A 15,486-nucleotide genomic window follows, 5' to 3' on the forward strand; every position below is an offset into this window, starting at 1 on the left:
CACCCAGCTTACATGCCCATTCTTGAGCCGGGATTTCCAGTGTGTTTTTCTTGACCATATCAAGATACCTAATATATATATATTATACACACACACACACACACACACACACACACACATGATGTATGTGTGTGTGTGTGTGTATATATATATAGTCTTTAGAACTGTGATGCCAGGCAGACGAACCCTGAAGAGCCTACCAACAGCCCCACCTCTAGAAACACATTCTTAAAGTGGGACAGCCATACTAATGGCTCTCTGAGGTTTGGCTGTTAGGCTTAGGTCCTAGCTTCCCTCCTTCCTGAGAAGCTGCAAGAAAAGCCTTTAAAACAAACAAACAAACAACCCATCAAATCCAGTTTGTGCTGTATTCTTGAGTGGGGCCATCCTCTGGAACATGGTTGGCTTACCAGGAGTTACTTCTGTAACTAAGACTGACTCTCTCCCCTCACAAAGCTATCAGCTGTCCATGGCTCCACTCAGGAGTGAGCCCTTCCTGCTCCATGCTGGAATGCTGACTGGCTTGCTCTTGTGCAGCCAACCACAGCTGTGTGCATTCCTGAGCGCAATGGACTTATCCTCCCCAGAAGACTGGTTTGCTCCAATCCTCCCTGATCTCTGGCTATTAGTCTTCCTTGTCTCTCTTCAGGGGCAACCTCAGAAGACGAAAGGTCTCTAACTTCCCAAGCCTTCATTTCTAAAGTAGGGAGGGTAACAGTGCCTGTCTCTCATGGACTAGAACTATATACACGGCCTCAGGAAGGCAGGTGTGTGTGTGCGTGCGTGTGTGTGTGTGTGTGTGTGTGTGTTTGTGTGTGTATGTGTGTGTGTATGTGTGTGTGTGTGTGTGCACATGCACGTGCACTCGTGTGTTTCTTCCTCTTTTTCCCCCTTCCCTCCCTCTTCCTTCTCTCATTCTTTCTTGACAGGGTCTTACTATGTTCAAGGCTGGCCTTGAACTCCCAGAGATCTGCTTACTTCTGCCTCCTGACAGCGAAGGTGGATGCTGCCATTACCTGATCCTTTTTCTTCTATATGCTCAGAAAAGCTCATTAAAGTCAATTAAACAAAAAGACAAGATATAAATGAATTATGGATTGATGGGGTGATTGACCATGTTGCAGCCTGTTTGAGCTCCTCTCTTGTGTAGTACTCTGTTGCCCCCATGTGGCCATTTGCAAGATGGTGCACAGTAAATTTCCTAATTTTGATGGAAATTTTCAAAATTTTGGAATAATGAAGGGAATACCATAATTTGTTATATCTATCACTCAGATTTTAAAAATGTGTGTATTTTCTATGCTTGTTTTGTCTTTGAATTCTGAATATCACTGTAATGCATTAGAATACATCTTAAAAGTTCCTTTGAAGCTAATGCTATGATCAGCTCATTTTACAATGAAAAATGGAGAAAATTGAGGCATGGAGAGGTTCAACAGCTTGCTCGAGTTAGCATGCACTGAAATCCAGACACTCTGCCAAGGCCAGGAATGCCTCATCCCAGGTTTTAACATGCTGCCGGTATCTTGTCCAAAGTGAGTCACCATGTATGTGTCACATGTCCTATAGGAGATATCCCAAGTCATCCAACCCATGGTGTCCTCTGCTCTCTATTGAACTATCAGCTTCTAATGTATTCACACCAGTTTTCCATATTAGGACATTATGTTCATTTGCTTTTTTTTTTCATATGTCCTCCTCCATGTAGTCTTCACTTCCCACCCCTGCAGACCCTAAGGTGTTAGCTCTTCAAGATCAGCGACCACATTTGATTTGTTCTCTTCTGTAGTTCAGCCCCTGGAAAAGGTGTCAGGGGCTGGAATCATTTAGCTAAATGGAGGGGCTGGGTCTTGTGGTAGCTTACAGCTTGGAGTATCAGCACTTGGGAGGTAAAAGCAGATAGCCTGGGTTTTATAGCTAGACCTTGTCTTAAAACCAAAGGCTTGGAATGATGGTTCAGTGGTTAAGAGCATTCACTGCCCTTCCAGAGGATGTAGGTTCAAATCCCAGGCCTCTTGAAACACCAGACATGCATGCGGTGCACAGACAGACATGTAGGCAAAACACTCAGACATAAAATAGCTGAACCTTAAAAAGGGTGGGGCAGGGGAAAGCTGAGGATGTGGCACTGTGGTAGATTGGTTGCCTAGTTCACTCCAGCCCTGGGTTTGATCCCCAGTATTGCAAACAAATGTGGACAAACAACAATAAAAATAGGATTTGCAGAAAGGAAGGGAGAGAAAAGGAAGATAGAAAGGTGTGGAGAGCTGCGATGTGCTGTGCCTTAACAAGGCGCAGGCTTCCGCCATCCCGACGGCGAGCGCTCTCTAAGATAAACAAGTCATCATATGGCAAAAGGCTGTGCAAGGGTAACAGGTGATCTGATGACGAGCAGTCCTGCTCTGACGCGGACCTATGAGGAGGTGGCGCCTGGCATGAGCTGATTGGCCCTTGAGTTGTACTTAAGCTTGGCCGTTCCCTTCTTTGGGGCCATTCCCACTGAGCTAAATCCTGAGTAAAGATCTCGAGAAGAAGTCTGGTTGTTGGCGTCTTATTTCTGCTGGACGGTGCGGTGCCGACAGAAAGGAAGGAGGGGCAGAGAAAGCCCCAAGCTCTTTAAGAGAGCAAATTAGATCTTAGAAGGAGAGGGATGGAGAGTAGAGAGGAATGCAAGATGCAGATAGGCTTTTGGCAGCTGCCCAGGACCATGAGACATTCAGGGGGAATCCAGGGCAGGCCCCTGCTTGCCTGGGAGGGCACTGCCCTGATTAAGGTTGTCAGATTTGGAAAATAAAAACAAAGATGACCAGGTTTAAAAATTAATTTCATATAAGCAAGGAATGATTTTTTAAAAAATATAAATATGTTATGTGTAATGTTTGTGATATACTTACTATACCTCAAAATTACTTGCTGTGCATCTGAAATTCAAGTTCACTAGGTGCTGCCTTTTAAGGAGCCACTCTATCCTGGGTCTTCACTTGGTACTAAGTGTTGTGGGACATCCTGCTGACTCTAATCCTCTTTTAAAAGACAGAACATTTTGGTTTTTGCCTCACAAATAAAGAAGCACAAAGATTTTTATTGATCTAAAAGAAGGACACATTTCTCAGAGACAGACGGCGGCATGTTACAGGAGAATGGCTGTACAGGAGGTTTAAGGGAGAGAAAGGGGCAGGTGCCACTCTATTGTCCCAAGCCCAAGATGGCCTTCTGGAATCTGCTTGTCCCGTGGAAGTTTCTTCTCAGGCACAGAGGTGACCTGGAGTAGTATCTAGCTCTTTGGGTGTTGCTAAAGAGGGCAGGAGAGAAACATTGCGCTTGGGAGGAAAAGACAAGGGACTGTGAGCTCACTGGTGATTTGCCCCATCATTCCATCTTACTGAGAGGATGGTGGCACGGCTTCAAGATGAGTGGCATGGGAGCTTGGCCTTGAAGCTCTGCACAGAGAAGGGGGTGCCTCCCCACCCCCACCCCTGCCTCTTTTCTCTTCCCTCCCTCCCTTCCTCCCCTCCCCGTTCTTTTTTTTCTCATATATTTTTCTCATCTCTCCAGCCATTTGCCAACCTTATTATCCAGTATCCAATGAGAGGCATAAAGGAACACCTACTGCACACTTGCTTTATTGTTATTGCCCTATCTTTGCATAGCCACCTGCTGCTGCTATGCCTACTGTGTTGATTAAAAACTGAGATGCCAGGCAACAGATCTGATGGGAGCATGGGGAGAGAAGGAAGGGGGCACGGGGGGGGGGGGGTGGAGAGAGAGAGAGAAGGAGGAGGAGGAGGAAGAGGAAGAAGAAGAGAAGGAGGAGAGAGATACAGACAGGTTAGACAGCAAGAGAGTAAGAGAGAGGGGTAGGTGAGTTTGTCCGTTTATATACTCCTGTGCAGGGGCCATGCCTAGTGGCAGGTAGGCAATGACATCACAGGTTACTAGGCAGACTGGGACAGAATCCTAATACCTACATCTAACATCACCCAACTCAGCCTAGAGTTTGTTTGTGAACTCTTCTCTGATTGGTTGATACAAGTCCACCATGCACCTAATCCTCCACTGATCTTCCGGTTGCTGGCTTGCTAGGTCCAGTGTGTTGGGATTCTCAGACTTGGCTTTGCTCTGTGTGCCCTTGTCTGTTCAATAAACTGTCTCTAGTGAGCTCTAGTTGCAGTAAAAAAATCTGGACCAAGCCTAAACATTGCCACTGACAAAATGTGACCTTGAATGAATCCTGTTGCTGTTCTGACACCCTGTTTCTATATATGTCAGTGGGGAGAGCTGTCTTGACCAGATTTTCATGAGACTATTCTGTGGTAGTGTATGTACTCAGAAGCCAGGCAGCCTGAGTTCAAACCCTGCTTCTACTAATCTTCAAAATGCCCCATGCCAATTACCTGTTTCTCTTTTCTTCTGAATAATAAGTCAAATAAGTGCATAGATGTAAACACACACATGTCTTAGAATACAGGTGGTTTAATATGCATTAGCTATTATTGTGATAAATATTAAAGACATTTAAACTATCTCCTGAGTGCTGTTCGTGCTACTGTTTCACCATTTACATGTGAGTGTAGGCTAGGAAAAGTTTATTGGCTCAGATTACATAGGTCATCTTATGAAGAAAACTCGAAAGAATGAAGCCCTATCCTGTTGGGTCTCAGTTTCCTGTAAAGACGGCTGCAGAGTGTCTATAACAGTCGCACCTCTGCCTACTTCTCTGGAGAGCTCACAGGCCTGGCCCATCTAGAAGCCTTCAAAACATACTTGTTGAATGAGTGAATGCATGGGTCACATGGGTATCGGTGACACGGCAAGCTGTAGGGTTCGGCCTCGGGTGGCATCTGGGCCAATTTGTGGTCTCTGAGACCTAGTGGAGGCCCACAGAAGGCAGGGCGTGAGTGCTGAGCCGAGTAGCCAGGCTGGCTGGACATTGGTCAGGATTCCTCCTCTAGATAATGGGAGATCTGGTTACATCAGCCTGAAAGGATTCTTGCTGGAGACAGGTCCGGGTGGGGAGATGTCACCTGGGGGATGGAAGAGGACAAGGGGCCTATCAAGCAGTCGGAGGAATTTGATGAAAAGAACGTGAGTTCCTGTTAAACTGACTTAATACAATTCTCTTTTGCTAAAATTTAACCGTGTGCATGGGAAATAGCTGGGAATCAAGTGCCAATGTTAACAGTGGTTATCTCTGAAGAACAGATATAGCTTTACATTAAAATTTTAGCGGTATAGGGGGGTAGGTATGAGAGAGTGTTGGGGGGCGGTGAGGTAAGACTCTACTTTGGGTAGAAACCACACAACCACCAGGTAGCTGCTTTAAAAGGTGGAACTGAGAGTTTTGTGCGTCCATTGTGCAAACATCATCATGGCTGCCCCCAATCCGTTTCTCCTGGAGGGAATGGAGGATCTCAGAGGGGGGTGGAGGAAGCAGGTGGAACAAATTAATTCCCACCGACCGTTAATGGCTATCAACTCGGCACAATTCTCAGAGGGTTGGCAGCAAGAGAGGTGATGACAATGTTCAGAGAAGAAAGCATAGTCTGGGACCATGACACGCAGGAAGCTATAGCGGCACTGGGTATGATAGCACTGGGTCTTGAACCGTGAGCCGGGACGTTTTTGTGTGATCGCCAGTTGATGGAGCTGATCCCCAATAGCCTGGGAGAAGATGGAGTCAATTTGTCTGGAGTGGGTGGTGTCTTCGAGGTCAGTGTCAACGGCTTAGGTTCTCCATGGCCACAAGCATTCCCTGTTCAAGCAGTTAATGGGACCATCACCTTCCGCTCGAATCACTGGGAAATCTGGATGCGGTACTTGGTGGAATCACTGTGCACAGACTAGAGGGCCTGGCAACATACCTGACGACGTTCTCCCAAGCAGTTGTCATTATCACCAGTGGTGGGAACATTGCCAGTACAAAAGTTCGTAAAATTTTCCTCAGAGCCTCACGTCAAACCATGGTGAATACCCTTGACATTTACTTGGGCTCAAATACTACGTGGGTGGGACTAGCAGCGCATTGGCTTAATGCTCAGAGATCAGGTGCAGATTTTGAGCAGATGTTCCATTGGATTGGAGAAGCTGTCACTGACTCCCCCCCTCCCGCCCCCGAGATTGTCACAACTCTTCGTGAAATACGAGGGTTCAGGGACTTCCACAGTTAGTTCTGTTTTAGCTCATTCAAGCTCAAACAGGCTTTGATGAGTATGCACCTGTGCTAGCCTTTTGGCCATCACTGGGTAGTTGGGAATTTGCACTTCGACAACGCCCTCGAGTGTTCAAGATTGCAGAGTTTGTCAACCTTTTGTATATTACACTAGAGTTGACTGTGAAGGTAGTGGATGACCTAGCTATGAAGCAGTATAAGCGTTTAGAAACCCATACAGCGCAGCTAAAGCCTCTCACTGACACGTGGGTTCAGGAGTATACTACTCGGCTGGCTGTCCCTGCGCAACGTAACCGGTACCGGCAATCAGCAGCTGGGCTTGCACCACAACTACCTGCGATATACAACCTTCCTCTGTGAATTGGCATCGCTCTCAAGGTTGTGGGGTAATAATCAATAACGCCATGTAGAAACCACTTCAGGTCTACTGGTTAAAAAAAAAAACTCTGCTTTGATGCCTTCCCCCAGTTAAAGCAAAAGTTCTTATTAAGATCATGTAGGCTCTAGGTGGCTCTGGTGGATGCCACTATCACTCATAGAAAGAGGAGTTGAGACAAAAGTGTGACTTTAGCTGTTTGCAAGGAGCAGAACAGATCTCTATAGCATCCAGAGAGTACGACCCGAAGGAGAAGATTTGAGCACAGATCCTGAAATCTCTATCAAGGCTTAGACTTCATTTGATTCCTCAGTGTCTTTTTTCTAATGTTCAGTCACCTTCGGGAATCTTTTGTTTAATCATTTCCTAAGAGAGATTCAAGATGCCCTTAATCTTTCATTCTTCCTCTTGTCTGCTGAGGTTCAAGGGGCCCAAGGCCTGCACCACTCCAGGAATTCTCTCTTTGCTCTGCAGTCTTCCGAAGCCGCGGACGCCCAACGCACGTTAACTACAGCTCCCAGCATGCCGTGCGCTCGCCTCGAACGTCGCGCGTTGTCGCCGGACGCTGCAGCGCGGGGAATTTCGAGCCGCGGAGCCGCGCGGCAGGCCGGTAGCTGGCGGTCCTGTCAGCTGCGACCATGGAGGCCCTGCCCGAGCCGCGATGGCCTCCGGCGTTGGCAGTGATGAAGGTGAGTGTCTCAGGAAGGCCGGGGCGCGGACGGCGCTGCTGCGAGCGTTTCGGCCACGGCCGCGCGCTCCCCTCCCCTCGGCCCTCCCCCTGGGTTGCCGCGCGACGCCGGGCCTCAGTTTCCAACCCCCCGGGGCGCGCCGAGAACGCGCTGCGGCCCCGCGCAGTGAGCCCCAAGGTGGCGGCCCTAACGAACCGGATGCTTTGGGTTTCAGTTACAGTCACCGGCGCGTTCAGGATAAAGTCACTGTAACGCAGTGTCAACGTTGGTGACAGCTCATCCTCCGAGAACTTCCTTTGTTAACAGTGACACCACGCGTGATTTGGGTGGACGTTGCATCGGATGACGGTTTTTATAATCGTGTAGCATAGCCGCAGGGGATCGCGATGCTTACCATAGTTTTCCATTTCTCGCTGAGGTCCAGATTTAGCACCCTGTAGCCGCTTTGCCCCCTGATGTGCCCTGCCTGACGCAATAATGACACATCTCTCTTTTAATTAATTAATTCGTTAGTTAGGAGACAAGGTTTTACTCTGTAGCCCTTCGCTGGCCTGGAGTTCGGTATGTAGACCAGGCCGGCCTCAAACTCAGAGATCCGCCTACCTGCTTCAGCAACCTGAGCTCTCATCCCTAGTTCACATCTTTTTAAAACAGATCAGGACCTAGTTTAGCCTTTCATTCAAAGGAGTTATTGCACACTGAATTATCTCACTTAAACAACATTTACTGGCATGGATTCTCTCTTCCCCTCTACCACTCCCTTCCTCCCTTCCTCTCCCCTCCCCCTCCCTCTCCCTCCCTCCCCTCCCTTTCCCTTTTGAGATGGGGTGTCACAAAGAAACCCTTGCGCTGTAGACCAGGCTGGCCTTGAACTCACGGAGATGCACTTGCCTGTTTTTTTGGTTTGAATGTTAGGATTAAAGGTGTGTACCACCACCTCCTATCCCGTGGATGGTTTTGTTTTGTTGACCAAGAATCACTCTGTAGTCCTCCTGCCTCTGCCCCAGTACAGACTTTTTCACTACCTTTCTCTTTCTTTTCTCTCCCTGACTCTGTTTCCTTCCTTCCTCCCTCCTTCCTTCCTTCCTTCCTTCCTCTTCCTTTTTTTGTTCCTCCTCCCTCTTGCTGGGATTAAAGGGGTGCCACCAGCCCCACCTCCTTACTTCTTAAAAACAATGTATCTATTATAACCTAAACATTTCCTTATGACAACTGATTATTCGTTGTCATTTTGTTTTGTTTTGTTGAGACCGTTTCTTTGTGTAGCCCTGGCTGTCCCTGAACTAGCTCTGTCTCATGACTGCTGGCTTTTCTCTTACTAGTCTTTTATTTTTTATTTATTTTTTTATTAATATCTATATAGTTCTCTCCCTGCAGGCCAGAAGAGGGCATTAGATCACATTATAGATTGTTGTGAGCCACCATGTCCTTCCTGGGAATTGAACTCAGGACCTCCTGGAAGAGCAGGGGATGCTCTTAACTTTTGAGCCATCTCTCCAGCCCCCCCTCCCCCGCTACTATTCTTAAAAACAATGTATCTATCACAACCTGAACATTTCCCTATGACAGTTGATTTTTGTTTGTTTTTGGTTTTTGTTGTTGCTCGAGACAAGGTTTCTTTGTGTAGCCCTGGCTGTCCCAGAACTAGCTCTATAGACCTCACTGGTCTAGAACTCAAAAGCAATCTGACCGCTTTTGCCTTCTGAGTGCTGGGATTAAAGGCACGTGTCACCACTGTCCAGCACAAGCAGGTTTTAGTAGCTATATAGTATTTCATATGGATTGTTAATGAAAACTTTTGGGTTGTGTTTGTTTTTGAGACAGGTTCCCTTCGTAACACAGGCAGGCTTGGAGCTTGCTATCTAGCCCAAGCTGGCTTCTGGCTTTGGATCCTCCTGTTCCTGCCTCTGAAGTGCTAGGATTAAAAGTATGTGTCACTATAGTGGTGTTTGCATGTATTTAAATTATTTATTCTAAAAAAATATTTATTTTTTGTGTTGAGTGCTTTGCATACATGTATGTGTGTATGCATGCCTGGTGTCCTTGGAGGCCAGAAGAGGGTGTTGCATCCCTTGGAACCAGAGTCATGGATGGTCGTGAGCTACATATGGGTGCCAGTAATCAATCCAGGCCCTCTTAACTGTTTAGCCAACTCTTTAGCCTCTATAATTTTTTTTTTAAATTTATTTATTATGTATACAGTATGCATCAGATCACATTATAGATGGTTGTGAGCCTCTATGTGGTTGCTGGGAATTGAACTCAGGACCTCTGGAAGAGCAGTTAGTGCTCTTAACTGCTGAGCCATCTCTCCAGCCCCTTTTTTTTTTTAAAGATTTATTTATTTATTATGTATACAGTGTTCTGCCTCATGTACACCTGCAGGCCAGAGGGTACCAGATCTCATAGATGATTGTGAGCCACCATGTGGTTGCTGGGAATTGAACTAAGGACCTCTGGAAGAGCAGCCAGTGCTCTTAACCTCTAAGCCATCTCTCCAACCCCAGCCTCTATAATTTTTAAGTAATAAGTTCATATGGTTCAAGAAATACATGGAATGAAAAAGATCTCCTTTCTACCATACCCCTCATTGCCTAGTTCCCCGATCTTAGTAACTATGATTTATTACTTTGTTGTATCTTTTCAGGATTTTCTTCTTTTGTTTTATTTTTGTTTTTGTTTTTTGTTTTTTGAGCAGGATCTCGCTATGTAGCTCTGGCTGTCCTGAAATTAACTATGTAGACCAGTTTGGTCTTGAACTCACAGAGGTCCTCCTGCCTCTGCCTCCCAAGTGCTGAGAAGTGTGTGTCACTCTCCCTGGCCATGTCTACATTTTTATTCCTATCTTTGTGTGTGTGTGTGTGTGTGTGTGTGTGTGTGTGTGTGTGTGTGTGTATGGTAGCCAGGGCTACTTCCATGCTAGACAAGGACTGTCCCCTTCAGCTGCCTCCTCAGCTTCCCACGCTTCCATTTCTTGAGATAAAGCAACCCACCTAGTTACTCTCAGTGCCTTTCTTAAACAAATCAAAAGATTTAAGTTGCAGGAATGAATCCTGTTCTGTTTATCTTGTTGTCCAAGTTGACACTGACTGCAACTTGCTGTTTTGAAGGCTTTCTCCTTTGGCTGCGCTGTGCTCTATCATGCAGAAAGTACCTGACTACCAAGAGGAGGATGGGTATTTCAGTCTTGATTGACTCAGGCCCAGTGCTGTGTGCTTACCCTGGATGCTCGTTTCCTCATTGTGAAATAAAGGCTTTAACGGGATAGTTTAGTATTTATTTTTGTTTGGGATAAGGTCTCATTATATAGCCTAGTCTGGTTTTGCACTTCTACCTCAGCCTCCATAGTGCTGGTATTCCAGGTGCATGGGACCATACCCTGCTAGAGACTCTTTAGTGTTTGGCTTTATTAGTCTTTGAACTGGCTGGTTTGTGTCATCAGAGGAAGGGAGCCTCAGCTGAGGAGATGCCACAACTAGATTCTAGCTGAAAGGCATCTTCTCAGTTAGTAAGCACTGCCAGAAGGCCTAGCCCACTGTGGGTGGGGCCATCCCTGGGCTGGTAGTCCTGCCTTATAGAAGAAAGCAAGCTGCGATGAGAAACAGGCAACTAAGCAGTACCCCTTCATGGCCTCCGCATCAGCTCCTGCCTCCAGGTTCCAGCCCTGCTTGAGTTCCTGTCTTCACTTCCCCCAGTGATGGATGAGGAAGTGTAAGCTGAATAAACCCTTTACTTTCCAACTTGCTTTTTGGTCATGGTGTTTCATTGCAGTAGTAGAAAGACAGTTTCAACTTGATTCTTTTTGTTTTGTTTCTTGGTGTAGCCTTGGTTGTCCTGAACTTCGTAGACCAGGCTGGCCTTGAACACACAGAGATCTGCCTGCCTCTTCCTTCCTGAATGCTGGGATTACAGGTGTATGCCACCGTGCCAGCTTTCAACTTGGTTCTTAAGCTGTGTGGTGACAGGTTGTTGCTGTCTTCCACCAAGCGATGACTGTCTGCCAGAGGATGAGCTCTGAAGAGCGAGAAACACAAGAGAAGAAGAGCATGAATGCGGAGCCCTTGTGTGGAGGGCTAACAGTACGGCACAGGAGCCTGCAGCTTCAGCTCTCCAAAGCAACTGGGATAACCTGAAATTTGAATATTTTGGGGAGGCTTTTTTGTATTTGTCATGACCCTTTGTTTATTTGTAGTTAGATTTTGAATATGTATCCCTCACAAATAAGTATTATAGATTAATTTTAGGGAATAGAGACGATGCTGCATAGCAGGCATTGGTTCTGCTGTTGAGGTCTTGCTAATACACATGTGCTTTTGCATTTCAGACAATAGATGACTTGCTGCGCTGTGGGATTTGCTTTGAGTATTTCAACATTGCAGTGATAATCCCCCAGTGCTCTCACAACTGTAAGTACATTTTGTTTTGTGTTAGTAAAAGTACAAGGTAGTTTTCATTAATGCTGAAGATTCTTTCACATGTTCATTTTTCATCTTTCATTCCTTTGTCTTGTACTTTTGAGGTCTGTGCCACCATCTTTTCTTGAATATGACAATTTTTCTATTTTATTCTATTCTATTCTATTTTCTACCACCTCCCCTTTGGATATTTTTATATGCCTTTTATAGAATTTAGGCAATAAAGATTTTGGTCACAATATATGCTTTTTGCTGAGCACTTTAATATTTTAAACTTCAGGATGTTGTTTTTAGCAAGATGACGGCTCAATCTCTTGGTGTAGAATTTAAAATTTTAAACTTCAAATAATAGGAATGCAGATGCTTTATTATTATTTTTTTTTAATTTTTTTGGTTTTTCGAGAGAGGATTTCTCTGTGTAGTCTTGGCTGTCCTGCACTTGCTTTGTAGACAAGGCTGGCCTCGAACTTAAAGCGATCCGCCTGCCTCTGCCTCCTGAGTGCTAGGATTAAAGGCGTGCGCCACCATGCCAGGCTGCCAGATGCTTTTCAGTATATCCCAGTAAACCTTTTGGGAGTTGAAAATATTGTTAACTTGTTAATGCACCTAACCTATTTTTTAATTGTAGCACAGTAAAGGTAGAATATACTTACCCTCCTAACCAACTGGCTGATGTGGAGCTGTGCCTGCTACTTCTACCCAGCATTTCAAAAGTGTTGTACAGCATATTGCTAGTGGAAAGTTGTGGGGAGCAGAACAGACAGAATTAAAATGTAAAATACAGTTTCTAGTGAGTGAATACTGTTTTGCATTCTAGTACAGTTGGAAATTTGTCAGTCAAACCATCATAACTTAAGGCCCATCTGGATTCCGTCAGAATTCTCTCATTGAAGACTATTACAGATCATTTTATCACTTAGCAGCTGTGTGATACTGAAAAAAATTGTGCAGTAGTATTGCTCATCTTCTTTATGAGAAATAATTTTTAAATGTTTATTTTACAAGCTTATTCATTTGTTTACTTATTTGCTGTGTGATGGGATATAACCATACATTCATACATGCTTAGGCAAAGTACTCTGCCACTCTCTTAAGTACTTGAATAGCTGAAGGTTGTGGAGGTTAGTGAACCTGCAATTTAGGTCATTTAGTTTATTGAATATTTAGACTTATGATCTTTTTTTCCTTTATTTTCAAGTTGATTTGCCTTGAAAAGTTAAAAATAAATTCAGTTTGGCTTAAAGATGGTTTTATTGGAAAACAGACAAAAGTTCTGTGAAGTCATAATAAGATGACGGCAAGCATTGGCCTTGCAAACAGGCCTACACTTAGCTCTTGAGTGCCACTTACGAGGTGGATGAGTTTGTAATTATTGTGCAACATTTCTCTAAATGTTAAAGTCTGTTGAGTAATTTTTACTTTGGAAGCTAGTTCTGAGAATTAATATGCAGAACCTGAGGCTGGGCAAATTGGTTTAGTGGGTAAAGTGAGGTTATGAGTTCTGATCCCTACTATGCACTTAAAAGCCAAGATTGCTGGTATGCATCTATAAGCTTAGAACTTGCAGACAGAGACAGGTGGACCCTGGGGCTCACTCTAGTCAGCCTAACTGGAAAAACAACAGTAACAACAGTGAATTTCAGGACCTTGTCTCCAAAAGTAAGACAGAGGGTAACTGAGGAAGACACTCAACATTGGCTTCCATGTGTGTATAGCCAGGCAACTGTTTCTACATACATACATACATACATACATACATACATACATACATACACACACACACCCCAAAAACAAAACAAAGCAAAATCCTCACTGCTGGCCCATTATGAGTGCATTACTTTTCTATTGCTGTGGTAAAACCCTGTGACCAAGGCAACTTATGGAAGGAAGGGTTTATGTGAGCTTACTGTGCAAGAGAGATAAGAGTCTATCACCATCACTATCACCGTGGGGAAGTGTGGCCGCAGGCAAGAATGGCAGTAGAGGGTTACAGAGGTTTGCAGAGAGCTGCACTCTGGACATTCTGGAGTGCGGGTCCTTAGTTGGATGGATTGTACTTTCTTATCAGCTAAAAACAATTATTACATTTTTATTGAATCAGTATGCTTTAAAGTGATGCTTTTTTTTTCATGACCCAATCCACTGAATTAATGTAAGTGAGAGTAAGGTCTGGGAAACTATAAAAGCAGTAACTATCCCTGTAGATGCCTGAGCTCAGCAGCGATATTTAGGAGTTTGTGACTTATAATATTGTTTGGGAGACTTCTTACTGTGTGTCTTAATTATTTTCTCTTGCTGTGATAAGATCATGATCAAGGCAACTTAAAGAAGAAGTTTATTAGGGGTTACAGTTTCAGAGGGTTAGAGTCCATGACAGTAATGGTGGGAAGCATAGCAACAGGCAGGCAGGGAGGCAAGGAAGCAGGGAAGCAGGCAGGCAGGCAGGCAGGCAGGGAGGGAGGCAGGCAGGCAGGCAGGCAGGCAGGCAGGCAGGGAAGCAGGCAGGCAGGCAGGCAGGCAGGGAGGCAGACAGGGAGGCAGGGAGGCAGGAAGGGAGGCAGGCAGGCAGGGAGGCAGGGAAGCAGGCAGGCAGGCAGGGAGGCAGGCAGGCAGGGAGGCAGACAGGCAGGCAGGGAGGCAGGCAGGGAGGCAGGCAGGCAGGGAGGTAGGCAGGGAGGCAGGGAGGGAGGCAGGCAGGGAGGCAGGCAGGCAGGCAGGCAGGCAGGCAGGCAGGGAGGCAGGGAGGCAGGGAGGCAGGCAGGGAGGCAGGCAGGCAGGCAGGCAGGGAGGCAGGCAGGGAGGCAGGGAGGCAGGCAGGGAGGCAGGGAGGCAGGCAGGGAGGCAGGCAGGCAGGCAGGGAGGCAGGCAGGCAGGCAGGCAGGCAGGCAGGCAGGGAGGCAGGCAGGCAGGCAGGCAGGCAGGCAGGCAGGGAGGCAGGCAGGCAGGGAGGCAGGCAGGCAGGCAGGGAGGCAGGGAGGCAGGCAGGCAGGGAGGCAGGCAGGCAGGGAGGCAGGCAGGCAGGGAGGCAGACAGGCAGGCAGGGAGGCAGGCAGGCAGGCAGTGAGGCAGGCAGGCAAGCAGGGAGGCAGGCAGGCAGGGAGGCAGGCAGGGAGGCAGGCAGGCAGGGAGGCAGGCAAGCAGGCAGGCAGGGAGGCAGGAAGGCAGGCAGGGAGGCAGGCAGGGAGGCAGGCAGGCAGGCAGGGAGGCAGACAGGTAGGCAGGCAGGGAGGCACGGTGCTGGAGCAGTAGCCGAGAGGTCATATCTAGAGATGCAACCATGAAGCAGAGAGAGCTAACTGGGAATGGCATGAGTCTTTTGATACTTCAAAGTCCACCCCCTAGTGACACATCTCCTCCAACAAGGTCACACTTTCTGTCCTTCCCAAACAGTTCCACCAAGTGGAGCCTAAGTATTCAAATATATGAGCCTATGAGGCCATTCTTAGTCACACTACCATATTCCACTCTGGCTCCAAAAGCCCCCCAGTTTTTCAGTCTCAACACAGTTTAAAAGTTCAAAGTCTCTTTCGAAACACAAGGCAGTATTAATTGTAACCACCAGTAAACTCAAAATCAAAAAGCAAATTACATAATTCTAACATATGGTGGCATAGTGAGGAAATACTGGACCAGTGCAAGACTGAAACCCAGCAGGACAGACTAGCTGTGCCAACTGCAGCACTCTTTGCTCTTGGGCTAGTTCTCCCTGTGTACAGCTGTACTTGGCAGGTATCCATGGTTCTGGCAACTCTAACATCTTGGAGTCTCTGATACAATCCAGGCACACTTTTACAGCCAGCCTGGTAAAGAGCAAGTATCAGGTAAAAGTTAGTTTGG

General features: G+C 46.4%; 1 protein-coding gene across 4 annotated transcripts in view; it reads left to right on the forward strand.

The window, feature by feature from the left end:
- Positions 1-7,083: 7,083 nt before the first annotated feature.
- Positions 7,084-15,486, forward strand: part of RAD18 (RAD18 E3 ubiquitin protein ligase) — a 91,057-nt gene continuing 82,654 nt past the window's right edge. For 2 of the 4 annotated variants that reach the window (XM_084765999.1, XM_084766001.1), the window contains exons 1-2: positions 7,084-7,234; positions 11,559-11,640. In XM_084765999.1, the coding sequence (XP_084622125.1) occupies positions 7,184-7,234; positions 11,559-11,640 (133 nt within the window). In that variant the 5' untranslated portion in view covers positions 7,084-7,183. Of the gene's footprint in view, positions 7,235-9,309; positions 9,331-11,558; positions 11,641-15,486 lie in introns of those variants that run through there. The other 2 variants (XM_084765998.1, XM_084766000.1) reach the window with 1 other exon arrangement.

This window comes from Acomys minous (assembly GCF_964271855.1).
Source record: "Acomys minous genome assembly, chromosome: 17".
In the NCBI taxonomy this organism is placed as follows: domain Eukaryota; kingdom Metazoa; phylum Chordata; class Mammalia; order Rodentia; family Muridae; genus Acomys; species Acomys minous.